This window comes from Pogoniulus pusillus, chromosome 10, assembly GCF_015220805.1.
Source record: "Pogoniulus pusillus isolate bPogPus1 chromosome 10, bPogPus1.pri, whole genome shotgun sequence".
Classification (NCBI taxonomy): Eukaryota; Metazoa; Chordata; class Aves; order Piciformes; family Lybiidae; genus Pogoniulus; species Pogoniulus pusillus.
The window spans coordinates 22,874,929-22,900,896 of record NC_087273.1 but is presented as its reverse complement, the minus strand read 5'-3'; the positions used below and the strand labels follow the sequence as shown (position 1 = coordinate 22,900,896).

The 25,968-nt window shown below is 43.4% G+C and overlaps 1 protein-coding gene across 1 annotated transcript in view; it reads left to right on the top strand.

Moving 5' to 3' along the window:
* MOCOS (molybdenum cofactor sulfurase) overlaps positions 1-25,968 on the top strand; it is a 205,353-nt gene that overhangs the window by 41,987 nt on the left and 137,398 nt on the right. Inside the window, exon 4 of the mRNA XM_064150359.1 lies at positions 14,832-15,473. Within this exon, the coding sequence (XP_064006429.1) occupies positions 14,832-15,473 (642 nt within the window). The remainder of the gene's footprint in view (positions 1-14,831; positions 15,474-25,968) is intronic.

Below are 25,968 nucleotides of genomic sequence, written 5' to 3'. Positions count from 1 at the left end.
GTAAAATATGTTCATTCAAAGTTGGCACATGGTATTACCTTGAAAGTTACATTTAAATGAATTTGTAGACTTGAAGATCTTAGAAGACATCTGCATTTCAAATCAAAGGAATATTATAAATAAAGTTACTTTTCTTCACTAGAATCTCTCTACCTGAGTCTCTTAGAGACCTCAGCAACAGGATGTTCATGCAAAGAAAGAAAGAAAGAAAGAAAGAGAGAGAAGCTTTCCCGTAAATCATCACAATTATACTCAACATCTCCCTCTTTACTGCCAACCTGCTTGCAATAAGAGAAGTAACAGGATAATTTCATTTTGATGCCTGAGATGTGGTTAAACCAAAGTAATCAGTATGGCTCAATGATGAATAAAGAAATATTGAATCACTTGTAAAATTGTTATGACATTTAAAACTAGAATAATTTGTAGGGGTTTAGGAAGAATGATGATGAATGTGAGAAGTTCATTGTGTAAAGTCGCAGTTCAAGAAGTTTTTTACATGTGTAAAAAACTGAAATTGTGGAAAAACTGAAAACAGTGGGTAAGCATCAAAAATTAAAGACATGCTTAAATACTCTACTGGACCAAAGTTTATGCACCAAATAAATCTGTAGTGAACTTGTAGTACAGATATGTCATGTCAGCACTCCCTTTGGTGAAGTGTTATGGGCACATCTGCTGCTTCCAGTGAAAAAAACAGAATTTGAAGTGATATCTGTTGCTGCAGGAGCTCTGTAATAGCTGCCAAATGGGAGGGAGGATGGCTAGACAGCAGCAGAGGAAGCAGTAACCTTTGTGTTTCAAGGAAAGAAACGAATCAGTAGCTCTATACAGAAAGCTGGAGAACCCGCCCAGCAGCTGTTGAATGAAAACTGACATGCTGCAGCAGAGTTTGTTTTATAACCAACCATTGTGTGCCTTCAGAGAGCTATTCAGAGAGCTATATGCAGTTCTTTACATGGTACAAAGGTGGGATATCAACAATAGTGCATCCCTGCATAAATTTGATGCAGTATCTCATCAAGTGTAAACAAAGTTTTGTAACTTTCATATTCTTTTGTTAAGTTCTTGTGTCTGGATGTCCACAAGCAATGTGACACTATGATACTATAACTAAAATATACAGTGAATACACTAAAAGTGGCCAAGATTGTTTCAGCAAAAGGTAGGTCTCACGAGCATACAGAAATTGCCAAGCTTGTGATGGCGTACAGAAATACCCCAGGGGATCCCTGGAGGAGGTACAACATCCTGCAACTGGGATGCCCATTATATAATTCCCACTGCTTCTGATTTCTGCTGAGGTTTTTTTTAAGATAACTGTTTTTACTTTTGCTACTGAGAATGAAAATATGAACAATATGCTGCTAGGTTCTGTTAGAGCAGAAAAATTTAGAGGTGTAAAGTGGGTGCTCTTGGTCTCCTGCCTCTAACTATAGGAACCTAACTGGGGTGTGCTGAATTCTCAGCAGTTTTTTCATAGGGGCAAAGGTGTAAACAATGGTGAGTGAATCACTGAGTGTTGATTCAGTGTTTGCTTCCCTGGAAGACTCTGTAATCATTCATACTCACTGTATATTTGCTGGAGTGTTTGCAGAAAGCAGTGTACAAAGGCCACAGACATATGTACCATGAGAACTCTGAATAAATATTTATCTAATATATTTTGTATTTTTCATTCTGCTTCTCATGATACTGTATGTTACCAAAGTTAATATCAAAGCATTGGAGGTGTGACAAAGCTTCAGAAATAGGATTGAAATCATCACAAATGCAGTTTAAAAGAACACAGAGCAGAAAAGGCAGTAGATTGTAACTGAAAAAAATTTACTGTAAAAGTACATTTTTTACTGTAAAGTAAACATCTTGGAATTCTCCTTCTTTGTAGATATGAAATCTGACTTGATCCTGCTGGAATTTAAGACTAGGACTGTGGAGGACAGCTTCAGTAGAACTTTGAATCTTTGATCAGACCTTACTGCTCACATCTTACCTGCTTTGTAGTTGAGATGCTTTTCACAACAGTTGGACTATTGTAATATAGAATCATAGAATCATAGAATCATAGAATCATAGAATCAACCAGGTTGGAAGAGACCTCAAAGATCATCCAGTCCAACCTATCACCCAGCCCTAGCCAGTCAACTAGACCATGGCACTGAGTGCCTCATCCAGTCTTTTCTTGAAGACCCCCAGGGACGGTGCCTCCACCACCTCCCTGGGCAGCCCATTCCAATGGGAAATCACTCTCTCTGTGAAAAACTTCTTCCTAACATCCAGCCTATACCTACCCTGGCACAACTTGAGACTGTGTCCCCTTGTTCTATTGCTGGTTACCTGGGAGAAGAGGCCAACCCCCACCTGGCTACAATGTCCCTTCAGGTAGTTGTAGACAGTAATAAGATCACCTCTGAGCCTCCTTTCCGTGGCAATATCCTGTGCAGTAGTCTTCTACTTATTTTGAGAATCTTCCCCTGAATGAGTCTTTCTCAATTAATATGCATTGACGTGTATTTTATAAGACAATACCCAAACCTTTTTGGTAGGCATGGACTTTGCAAAATAGTTCAATCTTTTATCCAACCATAAATAAATACCTTTTTGCTCCCTAAAACCTTCAAACTGTCTTATAGAATTTGAATCCAAGATTTTTGGTAACACATGTGTTATAGGTTGAGCCGCTAAGGTAGTGGGAGGGAGTCTGGAATCTGACTCCAGGTTCCCATTGGCTCCTCCTGGGGGATGGTCTAGAACCTGATCCCAGGTGCAAAGGTTAGCCCACTCCCACTTCCTATTTGCAACACTATAAAAGCAGTTTAATTTCTTTCATGCTGTTGCAGATGGGTATTCTGCCACCTACGTCGATTGTGGCTTAGGGGAGAAATTAATTGGTGCGAGATAATATTCTATAAAAAATATATATTTATTAAACTCAATATTCTGAACTCTTGCCACCCCCAACCACTGTATATTAATATTAAAAGGATCCTACACGGTTATGAAAGACATTCTAGGATTACTATCTAACCATAACATATCAATAACTAGCAAACAGTTCAAACTATAAACAGAGAGAGGATTTTTCCCCACGGCAAATACCACTTGGGATCTGTATACTATTTACCCAGCAGGTGGGCTAAAAGCTCTTTCTGCTCTATGGCAGGAGGCAATAGAAACTGCAGAGGCATTAAAGCATTCACTTACAATTGTTATTATCAGTCACCCTCTGGGGCTACGTCACAGCCTGTTACTGGTGTCCAAACTTCAGGGGAGTCTTTGCCCATGGACTTTGGGGCTCAAATCCTCCCGGCTTGAGGGGAAAGGAGAATCCTCCCAGCTTCTGGGGAAAGGATGCAGTCTCTGACCTTGTGCTGCTGGCTTCTTCTGGGTGCTCTGTCCAGAGATTCTTAGGCAGGGCCTTCAGGTGCAGAGGCAGGATGTCATGCAGTCTGAGCACGGTCTAACGCTGGCTACTCAGGCCGATCGTGTGCAGACAAGTGGAGTCTGCTACTGGTTAACTCAGTGGCAGTGGCACGCTTACCAGGCAGTGATAAAGCAGCAGGCATATAATAGGGTGCACAGCTGCCTGGGAGTCTGAGCTCTGTAGGTAAAGGCAGGCACATGTTCTGCACATTATTGCTGCTCAGGACTTACCTGAGTAATAAGGGGAAGACAAATGATTGTGCACCAAAGATACTGAAGCTTAGGTCAAGCTGAATAAGATTAACTGTGTATGATGCAAAAGGCATTTTTATGACTTTGGCAGGTGCCATCATTGCACCATGAGAGTAACAATTGTAAACCACCAATATGGTTAGATAGTCATTCTCCATTTATTTCTGTGAATACAGCGACTTATATGCTAACTTGGAAGAGGCATGCATAGCTAACTTTGGTTAAGATTGGTACATGTAGAAGGCACAGATAGGCTTAAGGTTATGCGTGAGGTACAGATAGGTTAACTCACATAAACAACCTGTAGGGTCAGCCCCCTGCAGCTGACTAACCCTGTCTCTTCGCAGCTGCATGTGGGGGACTGTTATTCACCACCTAGTTTCCTGCCTCTGAGATGGATCCAAGGACACTTCACAGCATGAGTTGCTCATGTTTATCAATTTTTGTCCTCTGTTAGCAAGAAATTCGTCCACAGGCAGGTAGTGGAGGGAATTGGACATGTCCAGGATAAGACATCTCAGTCTGAAGTAGACTTCTAGCTTAGGTCAGATGAGCTGCTTGCTGTAGAGCCTGAGGCTTTTGAATGAATAAAGGGCAATGTGCTCTAGTGTCCAGAAGGTAGATATCTTAAAGTGATATGAATTTCAATGCATGCACACTTTAATTTGTTCATGTAGCTGCTAAGTAGGGTTGCTGGTAGAAATAATGCCTCTGGCTGGTACTGTGCTGTCTTGAGTCTTCACTGCTGATGTGAATCTTGATGCATTCATTTTTTTCTGATCAGTAGATACATAAATAAAAAAGGTATTGTCTGTGCTGGGTACAAGGTGTTTGGAAAGGGCAAATACAGTGATCTTAGTAGTTTAGACTTGAAAATACTGCAAAGAAAACATCTCATGATGATGTTCTTTAGACAGGAACTGAGGAGATGTGCTGCTAGTGCTTGTCAAAAATCTTACCAGGTTTTGTTTTCATTTTTCTTCTTCATAGTGACTCCTAAGATTTACTGAACAAATACTTTTCATTTTAATACAGTAATGCTTTATAAACTGATTCATATTAATTTACAGTTTTTTATTGGTAATTAGTTTGTGCAAGTACAGTTTGGAATAGTTTGTTCATGAGCTGTTTGCTGTTTATGGTTACATAAAATATGCTTCTTTTTTTCCCCCATTGCTTTCCTGGTTGACTTGAATAGCAGGTAGTGATTTTTCATTTGGAGAACCTATGGTGTAAATTTGCAGAGCTATTTGTGTCCAAATTAATGAAAATTCTGGAATTCATGAGTGTTTTTACAAATCTTTGGCAGTTGTTTGAGCACTGGAGTAAAGGAATATGTCTGTTACTGGTCAAAAAATATCCAGACAGATCTTCCGTCTCTACACAGGAAAATATTTAATTTTGAAGGAAACAGCTATTCAGAAGTTTCTGCCACATCTAGAAAGGAGTTCAAGTCTTCTGTCAGTGAGAGGAATTATATTTGTGTTCTGCATTTTAGAACAAAATATGCCAACTGGTAGCCTACAGTTTCAAATTTTGTGGTTTTTGTGATTCCTTTTGAATGTTTTGGTGTCGTAGCACCACCCTAAATTTTAGTTTGCTCTCTCAGTATGCCCAGTGTGATGCTGAAGCTCCTGTGCAAGTTTGCACGGAATCGTGCAAAAGTGGGGAGAGCCACTCAAATGCAGGGACAGTCTAAAACTGAAAGCTATGTAAAAAAGTAGGAGCCGTCCAAAAGCAGGGACAGTTCAAAGCAGGAATTCTGTCACAGCAGGAACCTCTCCTGTCAGGAACTCTGTCCAAGTGGGAACTCTTTCAAGGCAGGAACCCCTTTGTGCCTTCTCCCTTGCTCTGTTTATCCTTTTCTAGACAAAGTGTCCATTTGCCATTTTATGCCGGGTGTCAAAACCCATCCAACCACCAGCCCGACTACAGCACAGGCTTCCAGAAGGGTCAGCACACATACAGAAAGGCACCTCCTGCTGTTCCCTCTTCCAGCCTGCAGGGCAGGGGCAGGAGGAAAGCAGTTTTTGTGCCGCCTTCTCCTCCCCATTCAAACCCACAGCAGGGGGGTGGCGGTGGAGAAGAAAGGAATTTGGAGTGCTCCGGAACACCTGCTCTTTCTCACCATGTAGACTGTGATGAGATCTCTCTAAGCGGGCTCTCCAGTCAAGAGCAGCTTATCGCTTTCAATTCATTCTAAGGCTGCTGGTTTTGAGGCGCTTTTGCAGTGACTTATTGCCTATGGCATGAAGGCTTATTCCTCTTCCTGGTAGACTGAGGCATGGCAAAGTTTCCAGGTAGACAAACTTGAAGCATCAAAGCTTGCTGTTACACAGTAAAGCTGGTCATATTATTCTATGATTCCCTGCTCCTCCTCCCCTCTTCTGGAGTGAGGAGGAACATGGGGAAAAGGACAAAAGACTTGGAGACACTGAGTCTGAGGACCTGGTTTGCCCAGATGTGTTTTCCTCCTGTTCACATCCCTTGGTAAATGAAGTACATACACTTGCCCTCTGCATAGGACTGTGTTTTTCCTAATATAGGTAAAACAAGCCCCTGGCTTCACCTAGAATCATGCCTGGACAAGCCAGGACATATATTAGGCCTATTTTTTGCCTTCCATAATAAGGGAGAGGGCACCTACAACCTTTCTGGTCAACCTGTTCAAGTGTGTCACCACCCTTTCTGTAAAGAATTTCTTCCTAGTATCTAGTTTAAATCTGGCCTCCTCAAGCTTCATTCCCTCTGTTGTGGAGAGGAGTTTTGGGGAGTTTTGGGGAATGATATTGCGAGGCCGATTTTTATGAAAGTTTAAATGATTTATTACTAAAACACTAGAAATCCCCTTCCCCAAACTTATTTATAACTATCCCACAAAAGTTCTTGGTTCGTGGTTGTGAATTAAAATACAGAATTACTAAAATGAAGAAAGTCTATGATTTAAGAGAGTTCATTGGAGTCTTGAGAGATTATTCAGTCTTTAAATTAAGTTTTGTTAGTTACTCACTGTCCGAATGCAGTTCTGAAAAGTCTTAGAGTATTATGGATTGAGGCGTGTTGTCCAAGCCTCCGCAGGTCCAGGCCGAGCTGGACACTGGCTTCCGAGGCTGGCAAGGATCGTAGCGCTGCCTGTAACCGTTCTGTCCCGAGCCGGCTGTAACTTCGATGCTGCGGTGTGAATGCCGAGCGAGTGCCAATGCATGTGTGTGCAAGCAAGCAGGGTAACAAGCAAAAGAGGGTGCTCGATTAAGGCAAATGCAGTATTTTTATAGTGTCCAGAAGAGGTGTGTTCAGCCAACTCAGGCGGACTTATGTGAACTTTACAGATTGGTGCAAAGTTATAATCAATTCATACATTGGATAATTTTTACCAAAAACAACCTGTGGTACCACCCAGGGGTCAGCCCCCAACAGGTGTTAAACGGGTGGTCACAATGTCTGAGAATCCAAGCCTTTTTTCTAAAACAATGTTTACATTTTTGCCCCTCTGGGGGAGAGATCTTCCCAGAGACTGTATGACTTCTGGGACAGCAGCTGTCATCATGCAGGCAGATAGAAAGTAATGTTTTGACTTTTTCGATGGCTGGCCTTTATGTGAGCCACAACCCTATGTGCAAATGGGGGTTTTGAAAGAGGGCTCTGCTACCTTCCTGGATTTTGTTATAGGCCTCTTTCAGGTACTGTAAGGCTGCTATAATGCCTTCCTGGAACCTTCTCTCCTCCAGGCTGAACAGCCCAAACTTTTGCAGCCTGTCCCCTTAGAGGAAGTGTTCCAGCCCTCTGATCATCTTCGTGTCCCTCCTCTGGACCTGCTTCAGCAGTTTAATGTCCTTCTTATGCTGAGAGTACCAGAACAGGACACAGTACTCCAAGTGGGTTCTCATGAGAGCAGAGAAGAGGGAGAGAATCACTTCCCTCTCCTACTGGTCACACTTCTTTTTATATAGCCCAGGATACAGTTTGTCTTCTGGGCTGCAAGTGCATGCTGCTGGCTGGTCTTGAGTTTTTCATCAACTTACACCAGAAGTCTTTGTTCTTGAGACTGCTCTTGAGCTATTCCTTGCCCAGCCTGTATTTGTGCTTGGGATTGCTCCAATCCAGGTGTGGGACCTTGTACTTGGCTATGTTGAACCTCATGAGGTTGGCTCAGGCCCACCTCTCCACCCTCTGGAGGGCATCCCTTCCCTCCAGCATGTCAACCAAACCACACAGTGTGATGTCATCTGTGAACCTGTTGAGGGTGCACCCAATGCCATTACCCATAATTCTGACAAATATGTTAAACATTATTGGTCCCAATATCAACCCCTGAGCGATGCCACTTGTCACTGGTTTCCCTTTGGACATTGAGCTGTTGATTGCAACTCTCTGAGTGTGACCATCCAGCCAATTGCTTTTCCAGTGAGTGGTCCACCCCTGAAATCCATGCTTTTCCAATTTGGTGACCAGGATGTCATGAAGAACAGTGTCAAACATTTTACGCAAGTCCATGTAGATGATATCAGTAGCTCTTCCCTTAAACAGCTGGCTCTGTACTTCCATCATAGGAAACCACCAGATTTTTCAGGTAGGATTTGCCCTTGGTAGAGCCATGTTGGCTACCACCAATCACCTCTTCTTTGGTTTCCATATACCTTAGCAAGATCTTCAGGAGGATCTGCTCCATGATCTTGCCAGGCACAGAGGTGATGTTGACTGGCCTATAGTTTCTGGGGTCTCCCTTTCTTCCCTTTTTGAATTCAGCGTTTGTATTTCCCCTTTTCCAGTTAGCAATAACTTCTCCAGATTGCCACAACTTTTTGAATATGATAGAGAGTGGTTTGACATCTTCATCTGCCAGTTCCCTCGGTGGATCCCCATGGACTTCTGATTGGGCAACAGTATTTAAATCCCGACCCACTGTTCCTGAACTATAGCTATTGTAATTTTACACTGCCTTTTGGTCAAATGCTGTGGTAAGTAACTGCAGTTCTTAGGGGAAGTGCGGGTTGTTATTCCTGAGTCAAGTTCAGCATTTTGCCTAGCTGTGTCTCATCTCCCACTCAACCTCCATGGCACAGAATGCTGATTGAGAGGAATGCAGAGAGTGCACAAAGTTGAAGCAGATCAGGCTTGTTAAGTCCTCATCATGCTTTTTCATAGACTCACAGAATCAACCAGGTTGGAAGAGACCGCCGAGATCATCCAGGCCAACCTATCCCCCAGCCCTAGCCAGTCAACTAGACCATGGCACTAAGTGCCTCATCCAGTCTTTTCTTGAACACCTCCAAGGATGGTGCCTCCACCACCTCCCTGGGCAGCACATTCCAATGGCAAATCACTCTCTCTGGGAAGAACTTCCTCCTAACATCCAGCCTATACCTCCCCCAGCACAACTTGAGACTGGGTCCCCTTGTTCTGTTGGGGGTTGCCTGGGAGAAGAGACCGACCCCCACCTGGCTACAATCTCCCTTCAGGTAGTTGTAGACAGCAATGGGGTGACCTCTGAGCCTCCTCTTCTCCAGGCTAAACAACCCCAGCTCCCTCAGCCTCTCCTCATAGGGTTTATGTTCCAAGCCTTTCACCAGCTTTGGCGCCCTTCTCTGGACATGTTCCAGCACCTCAACATCACTCTTGAATTGAGGGGCCCAGAACTGGACACAGTACTCAAGGTGTGGCCTGACCAGTGCTGAGTACAGGGGAAGAATAACCTCCCTCGTTCTACTGGCCACACTGTTCCTGATGCAGGCCAGGATGCCATTGGCTCTCTTGGCCACCTAGGCACACTGATGGCTCATCTTCAGCCTACTATCTACCAATACCCCCAGGTCCCTTTCCTCTTGGCTGCTTTCCAGCCACTCCATCCCCAGCCTGTAGCACTGCTTGGGGTTGTTATGGCCAAAGTGCAGAACCCTGCACTTGGCCTTGTTAAATGTCATCCCATTGGCCTCTGCACACCTATCCAGCCTGTCCAGGTCCCTCTGCAGGGCTCTCCTACCTTCCAACAGATCAACACCTGCTCCTAGCTTGGTGTCATCTGCAAATGTACTGATGCTGGACTCAATCCCCTCATCCAGATCATCAGTGAAGATACTAGAACAGGACTGGGTCCAGCACTGATCCCTGGGAGACGCTACTAGTGACTGCCTGCCAACTGGATGTGGCATCATTCACCCCCACTCTCTGGGCTTGTTCTTGACCCAGCACAGAGTGAATCTGTCCAAACCATGAGCTGCCAGCTTGGCTAGGAGCTTCTCGTGGCAGACAGTGTCAACGTCTTTGCTGAAGTCCAGGTAGACTACGTCCACAGCCTTCCTCACATTCACCAGGCGGGTAATCTGATCATAAGAGGAGATCAGCTTAGTGAGACAGAACCTGCCCTTTCTTGAACCCATGCTGGCTGGGCCTGATCCCTTGGCCATCCTGTAGGTGCTTTGTGATGGCGCTCAAGATGACCTGTTCCATGATCTTGCCTGACATTGAGGTCAGGCTGACAGGTCTGTACTTTTTTGGCTCCTCCTTATGACCCTTCTTGTGGATGGGTATCACATTGACCAGCTTCCAGTCTTCAGGAACCTCTCCAGTGAGCCAGGACTGATGATAAATGATAGAGAGTGGCTTGGGGGGCTCATCTGCCAGCTCTCTCGGCACCCTAGGATGGATCCCACCCAGTCCCATGGACTTGTGAGGATCCAAGTGTCTCAGCAGGTCCCCTACTTCTTCCTCGAGGATTACAGGGGGACTATACTGGTCCCTGCCTCTATCTGCCACTTCAGGAGTCCAGCTGTCCTGGAGACAACCTGTCCCACTCTTGAAGATTGAGGCAAAGAAGGTGTTAAGTACCTCTGCCTTTTCCTCATCCTTTGTCACTATATTCCCCTCTCTATCTAATAAGGACTGGAGGTTGTCTTTGGCCCTTCTCTTGCCATTCATATATTTAAAGAAACATTTTTTGTTTTCCTTGACAGCCGTGGCCAGCCTAGGCTCCATATGGGCTTTTGCCTCTCTAATTTTTCCTCTACAAGAAATAGCAACTTCCTTGAACTTTTCCTGGGACACCTCCCCTCTTTTCCATCTGTGATGGTTTGGACTCTTACCCGCCCCCCCACACACACGTTTGGAATTGCCCCAGCTAACTCAGACGGCCTCCGGGAATATAAATGAAGCTATTTTTTTTACAGGAGCAAATATACAAGCAGCTATTTACAATATATACAATTATATATAGAAATATACAAAGGATAAACAATACAGAAGCACAACTCCCCTCCCAGAAACCTGAGTCCCCAGGGGGGGCTCTCAAACCACCCCAACACCTCCCCTTGCTCTCTCAACCTTACCCCAGTTCTCAGGAAGAAGATAGGTGCAGCCAAGAGGTTAGGGAGCAAGGTTAGTGGCAGCAGGGTTAAGGAGATGTGACTAGGTCTGAAGGCAAAGGCAGAATGAAAGACAAAATGGAGAATGTTTACTTCTTCTTCCCAGAGTTCTCAGCGTGACTGTGAGAGAAGGAGACACAATTGTTTTTCATTTCACTGCCCATTATCTAGTTCTTTTACCAAAACATTCTAGCTTGCTTCAAGCTAGCACACCATCCTAGTGGTTAGGATGTACCCCACCCCCCCACACTTTAGAAGTACCATAACTAGACTCAGACGGTTCTGGGAATATAAATGAAGCTATTTATTTACAGCAGCACAAAATACAAGCAGCTATTTACAATATATAAACAGAAATATACAAAGTAAAAGTAATACAGAAACACAACTCCCCTCCCAGAAACCTGAGTCCCCAGGAGGGGCTCTCAACCACCCCTGCACCTTCCCCCTGCCCCTCTCAACCTTATCCCCGTCCTAAGGAAGAAAAGAGGTTCAGCCAAGAGGTTACGAAGCAAAGGTGAGGTTAGGGAGATGCATCTCAGCCAAAGCCCAAACCAAAAGTGAAGACAAAATGGCGAGAGTGTTATCTAATGTTTACATTCTTCTTCAGCGAGACTCTGAGGGAAAGTAGACATCACCCATTTTTTTTTCTTTTTCACAGCCTATGATCTAGTTTTTCTCACCAAAACTTTCTAGTCTGCTTCAAACTAGCACAATCCACCCCTGTCTACTTTGCACAGAGTATTGCTAAGAACTATCTGATGTAATCTAAACCAATATTTACACTAATGAATTTTACAACTTTAGTTCACACTTTATTCCGTCTATCTCAGATGTAGGTGATTCAAAAGCTCAGAACAGTTTGTCTCCTCACAGATGAGATGAGAACAGGGACTCCCAGGTGACACTGGGTTCGTGCTCATGTACTGTAGATTCTCTCATAGATTCTTTTAGTGTTGGGCGACGATGGTACCTAGAACAGAAAACTCGTAACAGCTTGTATTATACACTCTGAATTTAAACTCTCTCAGCTAAGGTTAGATTTCTCTGTGGAATACACTGGATTTCACCATTCTCCTGCATTACTCTGTAGGTATGACCAGGACCTTCAGCAGACACCACCCCTCGGACAGGTTTCCCTTCGCCCGAAGGAGAAAATACCCAAACAGTTTTCCTTAACAGATTCTTTTCACGTACAACAGGAACTTTACCACCATCTCCTGTTTGATCCAAGACTGATTGTGCAGGTCCTGCTCTGTTTACTGAACCTCTACTATTTACCAACCAGGTAGCTTGTGCTAAATGTTTGTCCCAGTTTTTCAGAGTTCCACCCCCCATGGCTTTTAGGGTGGTTTTCAGCAAACCACTGTAGCGTTCAATCTTCCCTGAAGCTGGTGCATAGTAGGGTATGTGGTAGATCCACTCAATACCATGCTCTTTGGCCCAGTTTTTCACAAGATTGTTCTTGAAATGAGTGCCATTGTCTGACTCAATTCTTTCTGGAGTTCCATGTCTTCACATGATCTGTCTCTCCAAGCCAAGAATGGTGTTACATGCAGTAGCATGTGGAACTGGATAGGTTTCCAGCGATTCGGTGCTGGCTTCTACCATTGTTAACCCATACTGCTTGCCAGAACGAGATTGAGGTAAAGTGATGTAGTCAATCTGCCAGGCTTCACCATACTTGTACTTTGACCATCTCTCACCATACCATAAGGGCTTGATTCGCTTAGCCTGCTTAATAGCAGCACAAATGTCACAGTCGTGGATGACTTGGGTGATAGCATCCATAGACAAGTCAATTGACCTGTCGCGTGCCCATCCGTATGTTGCATCTCTGCCTTGATGTCCAGATGAGTCATGGGCCCACCGAGCTAAGAACAGTTTTTAGCCCTAATCATCAAACTCATTGCAATTGCTTCTTTTCCTGTGTTCCAGTGCTTGATCTTTGACTAGTGCACACTGCACACCCACCTCTATCAGCCTTTACCTGGAGCATTTGTGTTTCAGCCTGCACTCATAAAAGTTTTAAGACATTTCTCTCTGTTGTCCCATAGTTCAGGAAATTTGAGCATGAATTCGTCTCATAACCTTCTGTTCAAATTGCATTTAAATACAGTGTTGGCTTCATTTTTTTTTCCTGTTCTAGTCAGGAAATCTGTTCTAGTAAGGAAATCTCCTGTTACATAAAACATGATACACATTGGGAACCAGAGTTCATGAATCCTCTAAATACTAGCATGTACCTTGGAATTACGCAGATCAGAGTGCTAGCTGCTTGGAGAGCAGCAGCATTTATGCTCTGTTTCCATTTTGTTTGCTCTGAAGTTGATGTCTTTTAGATAGATTTTACACATCCTGTTAATGTTATTAGGAGTTTTAAACAAGTAATAGATTAGAATGGCTTGCGTTGGAAGGGATGTCAGAGCTCATCCAGTTCCAACACCTCCCACTAGAACAGGTCGCTCAAGGCCTTTTCCAACCTGACCGTGAATATGTCCAGGGACGGAGCATCCATAACCTCCCTGGGCAAGCAGTGCCAGTGTCTCACCACCCTCACTGTAAAGAACCCTTTCCCATCATCTATTTTCAGTTTCCCCTCTTCCAGTTTAAACCCATTACCCCTCTTCCTGTCATTACAAGACATTGTAAATAGTCCCTCCTCAGCCCTCCTATAGGCCCTCTTCAGATACTGGAAGGCCACTACAAGGTCTCCTCGAAGTCTTCTCTTCTTCAGGCTGAAGAGCCCCAACTCTCATAGTCTGTCCTCATAGCAGAGCTTCTGCAGCCCTCTGAGCATCTTCATGGCCTCCTCTGGACTCACTCTAGCAGATTGATGTCCTTCTTGTGTTGAGACTCCAGAACTGTACACAGTAGTCCAGGTGGGGTCTGACAAGAACAGAGTAAAGTCAATTCAGAGAACATTTGTTGAGTGAAAAAAGGTAAGGAAGCTGACTGAACTGAAGGTGTTCCTCAGCATTAGCAAAGACCCATCTTCCACACTGCAAAGCTGTGATAGGTGCAAAAACTAGCACAGGTACCAAAATGCACATTAGGTGCTATTCACAAAAGATAGTTTAGAGCCAATGAGGTGCTATCCAAACATCAATGAATGTGTAGTATAAATGCAGTTTAAGACATCAACTTACTGAATTTAGCATAGTCTGGCTAATTGGAAGACATGAGGTTGCCTCTGGTTTAAGCTGTGTATGTGGACTACAGTTGCAGTCTTGTGTGGATAAGGCACATGGAACGTGTTAAATTGCTTCATGGTGCTTCTTCTGTTTCTATTATTAATTATACAAGCAAGGAGCAAAACTGCATGCTGGAACCTCTCTGTTGAGTCCTATGACCCTTAATTAGGATGCCCAGCTTTTAAGCAGATTTTTTAAAAATAAAACTGAAGATATTCTCTCTGTTCCAAATACTTCATAAACTAACCCCCCTAATACTTTAGGGTTAAATAAAACTGGGCTTTCTCAAGGACGGTCTAATTTTAATCACATGCAGACTTGACTCTGCTCCAACTGAGGCCCCAGACTGGCCACTCTATTCAGAGCCAGGCTGAATTGTCTTCTATCCTTAAAACACACAGCCACATTAACTGTAGTATTGGAAAGATTTGTGGGCAAAATTACTCGGGTTACAGTTGTTGACATTGATTGTTATGTTTGGAAAAGCCTGTATTCATATGTATTGTCAGAGTTGAAAAAATTGTGCTAAGTTAAAAACAAACAAAAAACTGATATAGCAATAAAATAGAAAACTCATAAAATAACTTTTTTTCCCATTTTTCAGAATATTGAAACATTTTCACACTACTGCTGAAGATTACACCATCATTTTTACATCTGGATGCACAGCTGCTCTTAAACTGGTAGCAGAAGCATTCCCTTGGATACCTGAAGGCACAAACCAATCCAGCAGTCGATTCTGTTACCTAACTGACAGCCACACATCTGTGGTGGGCATGAGGGGAATAACTGCCTCAATGAACGTCTTGTCCGTTCCAGTAAAACCAAAGGAAATCTTGCTATCAGAAGAAAACAAGTTGCCAGCAGAAGTCCAAAACTGCACAACACCTCATCTTTTCTCTTACCCAGCTCAGAGCAATTTTTCTGGTACCAAATATCCCCTTTCATGGATACAAGACATAAAATCTGGAAAACTCTGCCCCATCAAAATATCAGGGAAGTGGTTTGTTCTGTTAGATGCAGCTTCGTATGTGAGCACTTCTCCGTTAGACTTGGGAGTTCACCAAGCTGACTTTATCCCCATCTCATTCTATAAAATCTTTGGATTCCCGACTGGTTTAGGAGCATTATTGGTAAACAACCGTATTGCCCCCTTCTTGAGAAAAACATATTTTGGAGGTGGAACTGCTGCTGCCTACCTTACAGGAGAGGATTTTTATTTCCCAAAGAAATCTATGGCAGAAAGGTAAGCCTTGTTTAACAAAACAGGGGGGGGGAACTGCTAATGCTGTTTGCATCAGACAAATGTCTTAAGGTTAGAGTGTGCACTGCACTGTGACACCTAGGCTTCTTTCTGTGGTTGGATCAGTTGCTGAGTCGCTCAAAGGCCATGCGGGAGACCAGAAAGACAGAAGCTTATACCAATATGATACATAGAAAGGCAATCCATTTATTGAAGCTAAGTGTGATATTTATATAGTGGATTTGAAAAATACATGCGTAATTCTGATAGACTTCACTAACCACAACAATTTTGCTTGTTACCAGGGCTGACCAGCCTGCCCCCCTTCAAGACCCCCCTCACACAGCTCAGCTACAGACAGCAGCTAAACTTTCTCATCTTCTGCCCAAGGCCTTTTCCCTGCAGCTGAGTTTCTTATCAGACTGACCTTAGCCTTACCTTGCCTGTTCTCCTCACTTCTCAGACTATTCAGTTTTGCTCAAACCCCGGCATCTCCCCCTTCCTTTTAAATATTGCAGATATTACGCTGATGATCATACCTCGTACATGTGCTACACATGGTAAAAATACAATGATCATCAAGAAAACAACAAGTGTATATACAATCATATCAACCAGGCTTCTAAGCTATTGTCCTGGGTTTGGGCTGATCCCTTCCCTGGGAAGAAAATTCACAACATAACCCCCCCCTTTTTTGAAAGTCAGGGAAAGATGAAATTGTATTTTCTTATAGTATAAGTATAACAATGTAAAGAGAGATAATAACTAGAGAAGGAAAGAAGGAAAAAAAACAAAAAACAATAACCTTAAGGGAGATGGGGGAGGGATCAAGCAGCAGCGAAGCAGCGAAGCAGCAGTAGTCAAAACAGAAGCCGGGGGACGACAGGCAAAGCTGCAGCAGCAGAAGCTAGCGGGAGAAAAAAAGAGAGAACAAACTGTGCTTCTAGACATTAAGTTCTTGGTGCTCCAATGAAATTATATTAATTTATCTATTGTTGCCATTTATGTGACCTATCCCTGGAATGTTCATCTCTCCTCTATGTCTGAGCTAGAGGATCAGCTCAAACGGCCACAATCTACCCCTTTAATATAATTTACCATTGCGGCATCAAGTCATTCGATGTAACTAGGGATAACATCAGTATCGTAGATGGTAATTTTCCAGGCTTCAAGCATCTTTCTTCAATTTTCGGTCATTCATCTTCTTATTTCCATCTGTCTCAGTTGTTGGCTAGTTCAATGTTTTTTCCTAGAACAGTCAGATGTTTTCCTCAATGAGTGGAACAGAACAGGACTCTTGGCACTCTCAGGGGTCATGCTCATGGATAGCGGGCTCTTCATGGCTTTTGGGCACCACAATCATCTGCAAAAGAACTCATAACAACCTAGCTCCATTCTTTCTGCCAATGTCAGATTCTTTTGTGGCACACATTGCATTTCACCATTCTTCTGCATAACCCAATATGTGTGACCAGGTCCTTCAGCAGAAACCACCCCTCGGACAGGTGTAGCCTCCCCTGAAGGGGAGAATACCCAAACAGACTTGCCCAACAAATTCTTTTCATGAATGACAGGAATCCTGTCACCTTCTACCTTTTGTAAGACCTCTGAATGAGCTGGGCCAGCTCGGTTGGTGGAACCTCTACTATTCACTACCCAAGTGGCTTGGGCTAGATGTTTCTCCCAGTTCTTTAAGATTCCTCCCCCCATTGCCTTTAAAGTTGTTTTTAGCAAGCCATTGTAACGTTCAATTTTGCCTGAGGCGGGTGCATAGTAGGGGATGTGATAGATCCACTCAATGCCATGCTCTCTGGCCCAAGATTTTATGAGATTATTTTTAAAGTGGGTACCATTATCTGATTCAATTCTTTCTGGAGTGCCATGTCACCACAGGATTTGTCTTTTGAAGCCCAAAATGGTGTTACGTGCAGTAGCATGGGAAACTGGATAGGTTTCCAGCCGTCCAGTGCTAGCTTCTACCATAGTCAGCACATACTGCTTTCCAGTCCGAGAACGAGGTAGAGTGATGTAATCAATCTGCCATGCTTCACTGTATTTGTACTTTGCCCATCGCTCACCATACCACAAGGGCTTCAGACGCTTGGCTTGTTTAATAGCAGCACAAATATCACAGTCATGTATAACTTGTGTTATAGCACCCATGGATATGTTGATTGCTTTATCCCGTGCCCATTGGTAGGTAGCATCTCTGCCTTAATGTCCTGAGGAATCATGGGCCCACCGGGCTAAGAACAGTTCACCTCGGTGTTCCCAATCTAAATCCAAATCACAATTCACATTGGTTTGAAACACCTTGGCAGCCAAACCTGCCTGATGGTTGTGCTGATGTTCCTCAGTAGCTTTACTTTTGGGCATGTGAGCGTCTATGTGTCGTACTCTTACAGGGATTTTCTCTAGACGGGTAGCAACGTCCTGCCATAAGTCAGCAGCCCAAATTGGCTTTCCTTTCTGTTGCCAATTATTTCTTTTCCAGTCCTTTAACCAACCCCACGAGGCATTAGCCACCATCCACGAATCAGTGTAGAGGTAAAGCATGGGCCAATTCTCATGCTCAGCCGCATCACGAGCAAGTTGGATAGCTTTTACCTCTGCAAACTGGCTCGACTCACGTTCTCCAGCTTTTGCTTCAGCCACTGCTTGCATAGGGCTCCAAACTGCAGCTTTCCATTTTCTCTTGTTTCCAACAAGGTGACAGGAACCATCTGTAAATAGAGCATAGTTCCTTTCTTCTTTAGACAAATCACTGTAAGGAGGAGCTTCCTCAGCCCGACTTATTTGCTCCTCTGGAGGATTTATACAGTTTGTGCCTTCTGGCCAGTTGGTGATCATCTCCACTATGCCAGGTCGTTCAAAACTCCCCATGCATACTCGCTGTGTTATGAGAGCCATCCACTTAGACCAGGTAACATCAGTTGCGTGATGTGGTGATGACCCCTTTCCCTTAAACATCCAGTTCAAAACTGGTAATCTGGGAGTCAAAAGAAGCTGAGAGTCTGTTCCTATTACTTCTGAAGCAGCTTTTACACCTTCATAAGCAGCAAGGATCTCTTTCTCCGTTGGTGTATAGTTTGCTTCTGACCCTCTATATCCTCTACTCCAGAAACCAAGTGGTCGGCCACATGTTTCTCCTGGGGCTCTCTGCCATAGGCACCAGGTTGGACAGATGTTGGAAAACACGTTCGGTGGAGCGCTATGGGAAGATGACTCTTTGTTCACCAATATGGTTAGATGGTCAAATCTACTTTATTTCCATGATACAGCGACTTATATGCGTTCTAGCAAGAGGCGTGCTCAGCTTAAGATTGGTTACAGGTGATAATTGAAAGGTTACATGTAATGTGCACATAGGTTAACTTATCACAACATTCTAAGGGTCAGCCTTCCAGACCACCCACTCCAGCCCCCTTGGTTATCTAGTCTCTGCCCACTGCAGCTATGTGTGGGGTGCTCAGTTGTATACATCTCGATTTCCTGGCCCCGCTGGGAACCAAGTACGTTCTCAGTGCAAGTTACCCATGTTTATGACTTTATGTCCTCGACTGGCGAGAAATTCTTCCACAGACCATTATCACTCGCAGCCGTATACAGAATGTTCTTAATGTCTGGACCAGTTTGAACAGGCCCCAAACCCATTGCACGAACTACTTCCTGTTTTATCTGATCAAAGGCTGCTTGTTGTTCAGGTCACCACTGAAAGTTGTACCTCTTTCAAGTTACATCATATAAAGGTTTTACAATTTGGCTGTACCCAGGGATGTGCAGCCTCCAAAATCCAACTGTTCCCAAGAAAGACAATGTGTTCTTCTTATTTGTGGGATTTGCAATGGCAGAAACTTTATCTATCACATCCATAAGTTCTTGATGCTCCAATAAATTATATTAATTTATCTATTGTTGCCATTTATGTGACCTATCCCTGGAATGTTCATCTCTCCCCTATGTCTGAGCTAGAGGATCAGCTCAAACAGCCACAGCTATCTTGTTAGTCCCCATTCTCTAAAGATCTTGTCAAGCCAATTCCACCTATCTTCTTTCTTGAATCTTGATACGCCATCTTTCAAGTGCTGGATGCTGGTGTGTGCCGATTCTGAATGATCAGACAGGTTCATACAACACACACGTTCAAAATCTTCACACCCGTGGCCTTGTGCTAGAGACAGAATGTCAATGGCAGCCCTGTTTTGCAAAGTCACATGTCAAACGCTGTTAACATCCAATAATAAACCAAATAGAGCTTTGCTAGTAGCATTAGTTTGTTTAGCAAGCCAACAACCAAGCTTATCTAACAACCCCAAAGCTTTTCCCACTGCTACCCCTGGTGCTAAGAAAGCAGCAGTGAATCACTATTCGAAAGACCAAAAATCCAGACGATTGTCACAATCATGGAAGAGTACATGTGTATAAATGTTAAGAACTCTAATGCACACCTGTTTTTCATTGTGCTTTTCTAGTTGCCTAATATTCTTTCTCTGACTCCCACCATTCCAGACTCACCCCACAGTTTTCGGGAATTTTGATGTTTTCGCCGCACTCCTGTGCTATGATCTGCATCTGCTGTTTATTGCGCTTAAGAGCTACTAACTTTAGAATATGAAATAAAAGATATACCCTATATCTTACTTCTAGGCTTTCTATTAAGCTTAGTGCATCTGTGAAGTGCTGTTGCCCTGCAAATACCCTTGAAACATTAGGATTATTTACTGCTCCTGGCAGTTCCAATAAAGGTCTTCCCAGGAACGCCTCAAAATGCCATCCCACTGTCCAACTTTCTATGCAATTTTGACAAGTTGGACACTGCCAGTGCAAATCCTGATCAAATCTATTTATAATTCTCCACTCTTTGCAACTGCAGTACCTACAGTGTAACAATATCCATGGCCAACAAGTAGACCTGTGGGTATCACAGCACTGTTCTAGTTGTTGTTTCTGTCTCTCAGCAAATTCCCTACTTCTTATTGCATTAAAGAAAGCTTGTTCATCTAGCAGATGATGTAGGGTGTCGATGTTATCTGGATGTAAAAATGGAAGCCACGGACATAAAGTTTGTGTGAACAAATACAAGACTCTTGTTCCCTCCTTACTCACTCTTGGTCTTTCCTGTCTATCCATGGTTGGATCCACTTTGCCAGCAGCCAATAAGGTGTCTTGTGACTCTGTGTAATTCTGCTGGCAGGTCCTGTTCTTCTCCTTGAAGAAGGAGTTAAGAACAGAGTCTTCCCTAGGGTTTCATGTGGGGACCCTGTCTCCCTCTGTATGACTGAAAGATGTCTTTTCAATCTTGATGGGCGTGTTCCACTATCACTTGTCCCATTGAGTTGTACATCACTTTGAAGGCATGTTTGATGTTCCAGTCTTCGCAGAAGCATTGTATCAACTTGTATCTATAGGCTGGGCCGTTATCTGGTTTTATTTCTTTGGGGACTCCCATCACAGCCAATGCCTGTAGCATGTGCTGTCATGCTTTCGCCAAAGTGGATGTGTGTACTGTAGCCCACATCACATGTGAACAGGTGTCCACAGAGACGTGGATATATTGCAGCTGACCAAAGGGGACATATTCAGTCACATCTGTTTGCCAAATTTCTCAGGGTTGTAGGCCTTGAGGGTTCACCCCTCCTGATTGTAGGGTATGTACACAAGCAAAATCAGGGCAGGCTGCAATGATTGCTCTCGAGTCTGCTAAGGATATGCCAAACCTTTGCCGTGTCACAGCTGGTGATTGATGAAAAAACACATGTGATTTCCTTGCTCTAATTTACATGCCTTATCCATATCTTCAGCATTAGTGACCATCCTGTTGGCTCATGCATTACCTTCTACCAGTCCTCCAGGTAACATCATATGGCTTTTGATGTGCGATATGAACACTCAGCCTGTCCTTTGCTGTAATGTTCCCCAAAGGTGGCAGAAGGCCTGGAACAATTTCAGGTTATTCACATGGCCAATTAGTGCTCTGTGCATTCGGTGTACCACCCCAACTGTATACCGTGAGTCGCAAACAATGTTGATGTCTTCCTCAGGTCAGCGCTGTAATACTGCTATCACTGCTTCCATCTCTAGCAGTTGCACTGAACCTTCTGCAATTAAGGTATGTGACTTCCAGGAACCTGATTCTCTCTGTGTATATCCAGCTTTCCTAGACTTGCTGCTGGCATCTGTAAAAAGATAGGTCCAAGCAATGGACAATCTCAAACACAAGACTGTTCTTCCATGTTGAGAGTAGTTTTAAAGAATGATTGTCCAACTGTACTCTGACCACCATCACCATGGTGGCCAAAGTGGAACTCTGTTGACACATTGTGATATTCTGTCCCATGGCCAGATCAAGTCCAGCACTTCCTCTTGTGGCTGCCATGAGTTCATCAAGGCAGCCACCGCAATGGGGTACTTAGCTGTCTTCGTGCCTCCAGCATGGGCACTGTTTGGCAAGTTTTCCTGGAGCAGAGTACCATCTCTCTTGAATTTTGAATGACATTCTGCAGCTTGATGACCATACTTATCACATCTTTGACAGGTTCCGAGAAAGGAGTCTTCTTTTTGATGAGGGAACAGTGTCATTGCAGGTGTCCACCCTGACCACACTGGAAACAGACACCTTGCTTGGGACCCTTATCAGCTTTTCTGTATTTTTTTGGTGATTTCAATGCTGTGGCCATGGCCTTTGCATGTAATCTGGCCTTTTCTTTCTCCTCCTGCAGCCATGACATTCTGGAACATGCCTCAATCATTTGGAACATGGTTGCTCCTCTGGGAAGAGAAGTGAGGACTTGTTGACACCTTTTGTTGGTGTTCTGAAAAGCCAAGTCCTTTTCCACTGCTGATTTTGCATCAGGGTCCAAATTTGGTGTGGCATCAAGCGCTTCTCGTAAGCGATTGACAAATCTGGTGTATGGCTCATTTTCTGCTTGCCTAACACAGGCATAGAGATATGCTGGTCTTCCCATTTGTGGAACCTCTTTGAAAGCTGCCAAGGCCAATGCCTGAACTTGTTGGATAATGCAAGGATGCATTGCAGCCTATGTCGCTCCATCTTTGAACTGCCCAGTCCCCATTAACTGATCAAGGGAGGCATATTACAAGAGATCATCTGCAAGGTTGTTTAAATTGTTCAGTATGGCTATTTCACATTTGTCTTGCCACTTGTCCTTAAAAACCAAGAAAGCTGATGGTGTTAGAATCAACTCCATTATGGCCCTGATATCCATGGGCAGGAGAGTCTGGCTCTTGAAAAAGGATGTCATCAATGATAAAACATGTTTGTTCTCATGGCCATAGGCCATCACTAATTTCTGGATGCTTGAAACAACTTTCCAGTCCAGGGGAGCCCATGTTCGCTGATCCTCTTGAATGGTGACTGGAAGAGTAGTGAGACTTGCAGACAGCATTTGTCCTTCAATAACTGCATTGTGTATTATCCCTTTCCACCATTTGCCCATATCGAAGTTTGGATCCCTCGAAAGATCAGCCCCAAGAGCCTTGTTGAGGCAATTTTGATGGCTCATCTTTGGAGACACTTGTATCATCCTTTCTCTTTGGCCAGAGGGAAAACCACAACACTGTGGAGTCTGCTGAAGCTGCTGGTTGTTGTAAAGCTTTCTACTCGTCCCATGCTTTGTGATTTTCCTCCAGGATACCTGAACCAAATATTGTTTGTAGATACTGATCAGCTTGTGCCAGAGTCATTTCTCCTGAGCTCAGGCACTGTCTTATTGAGGCCCTCTGGCATGTCTTCTTCTCCTCTAAATCTTCTGCCACAGGAGCTGGAGCTTTATCTTGAGTGGGAGACAGATCAGTATCAGCAGGTCTGAAATTCTGCTGTTCTACATGAAGAAGGCCTTCAATGACTGACTGGTGGGCCTTCTTGTATGCTTCCTTAACTGCCCGATTAGGGAAGTCCTTGTCCAACCTTTCCATTTGATCCATCAGCGCCTGCATCTGTGCATCTTGCTGATGGTTACCAGCCTTTACTTCCCCACCAAATTCTTTTCTGTTCACAAGAAGCAGGTCCAGGAAGGCCCCTTTCCTGCTTGGCTCCCTCACCAGTTGTGTCAGGAAGATATCTTCCACATGCTGCAAGAATCTCCATGACTGTTCTCTCCCTGCTGTATTGTATTTCCAGCAGATATCCAGGAAGTTGAAGTCTCCCATGAGAACAAGTGGGAGTGATTGTGAGACCTCTCTCAACTGCTTACAAAACTTTTCATTTACCTCTTCATCCTGGTCTACGACAGATTCCCACAAGGATATCACTCCTGCTGGGCTTACTCCTGATTCTTACCCATAAGGACTCAATCCTATCATCACCTTAATTAATTTGTATGGTTTCATATGTGTCCCTAACGTAGAGAGCCACTCCACTACCTCTTCTTCATTGCCTATTCCTTCTGAAAAGTTGGTATCCAAGGTTGTTGATGCTCAATGAAGTAGGAAAGTAAGGTCCATGTATTTCACTGGAAAGGTGGCAGGCTTTCCTCTCAAGATAAGTTTTATCAGAATAATATGTGCAGTGAGATAAATTACCTTAGACAAATATTTCTAGTGCTCTTATTCCCTGACTGAGGTTCTGGAGAGGCTGCAAAGCTCTCTTACAGAAAAGAGAGGACAACTAAAGGAGGCCCAACTTAATGTACATGAGGAAATGCAGGGCAATGGATAAGCTCCTCCGGTTCCTTAACACATTGAAATATCTCTTGTAGTGGTGCTTGGTGTCTCTGCTTACATAAATGCAGTAAGAGGGTATTCCTTCCTGACTCATACCTAATACATCTGCACAAAGGAAATGCTTGAGATTAGCACTTAGTATTAAATAATAGTCTTTGGGACAGGCTAAGAATGAAGAGAGGAAAAGATCAAAAAAAGTCATTCAGCACACAGTATCTTGCATCTCCCATGATATAAATTGCTGACCTTTCACTGTACCTGTATTACTGCATGTGTGTACATGCTCTGAGCACCCCTGTGAGATTCTGAATCTGGACTGATAAATGCACATACTGGCCACTCTTTTCATATGAGGTCATATGAAACAGAAATTGGTATGATGCACATCCAGTTAGTGAAGTAATACCAAGAGGGAAACATTGGCATTCTATCCTCTGTTGCCAGGTGCAGAAGGGAATGGGAAAGCAAGTAGATGGCTCAATATGAGCTATGATATCCAAGCAATCCACTCTTTATTGAGAGCATCAGACTTCAAATTGCAAAGCACATACTTTTCAGTTAGGGTGAGAAAAGTGAAACACACACAGCATGCAGTGTGGTACTTTTCCTTATCATTTCGCATATCTAAATATTTGAATATGTGTAATCTTCCCTACTTGCAGTTACTGCAAAAGCATTTAGTGCACCTAGATATTGGAATTTGCATATTCCTCCTATTCCCCTCCTACTTTGCACACAGTCCCACAGAATCTGTTTATCAGAAGGCTCAAGGACAAATTCCTCTGAGCTTCTTCACACACAGCGCTGTGGCTTACTGTGCTTCAATCCTCAGACTTCACATCCAAGGCATGATTGTACATGCTTCTAGGGGCTCGTACTCCTATTTTCAGCCAGTTCCCAAGAGATGCATTTTTTTTTAAACCAAAATTACTTTGAAGTGCAGCACTCAAAGGGCATAAAACCCCTTCTATCCTAATGAGCTCCTGCGTCACCTGCAAGAAAAGGAGAAAACTTAATTTAAGCTGACCTGGGCAGGCTCTGATTTCTGAGTGGCTTTTCTACAGGTAATTGAGGTTGCATAGTGGATAAAAATACCTGAAATGTGTTTTAGATATCAATTCCGCTTTTTTTTTTTTTTTTTTTTTTTAATAAGCAGGGAAGGTTATGTGGGAACCTTGAGTAGCTCTTATCATTGATATCTGTTTCAGGAGTTTTCAGAGGCTGAGTAGTTAGAAACTTTCAGATATTTGAGGCTTCCACTGCTTTCAATGGCTTTTTTTTTTTTCACTAGATCAGAAGAATAGCCTGTTTTAACCTTCTTCTACTTGAGTTCTGAACAATGAATTTATCCAATCTGGTTTCTCAATCTGGATACAGTGTCTGGTCTTGATATGAGTGAGCCTACATAAAATTGTTGAAGTTTACCACTATCCCCAGGCACATGATACCAGTTCCCATTACTGACCAGTGTCACACAAACAGGCTAAGTGATTGTACATTGGTAAATATTTACATTTGTTTTCATTAGGTTTTCAACTAATAAACAAATAATTAGATATTTCAAAATTCATGTTTAGAGCATTACTTGATGTTTTTGGTAATCTCTGGTGAAATGTGGAGACTTACAGTCTGGTGAGGCTTAAATTTTTCAAAGATAAGTCAGGAATGAGAATAACCAGTTTCATGAAAAAATAAAACCAACAGCATTGAAATTCTCAGTCAATGGCCTCCAAGCTATATGATCAAGTTTTATTTTCTTTCAGATATTCTGGGGTTTTGCTTTGTTATTGCTTTGGTTCTAGTTTAAATTTCCCAG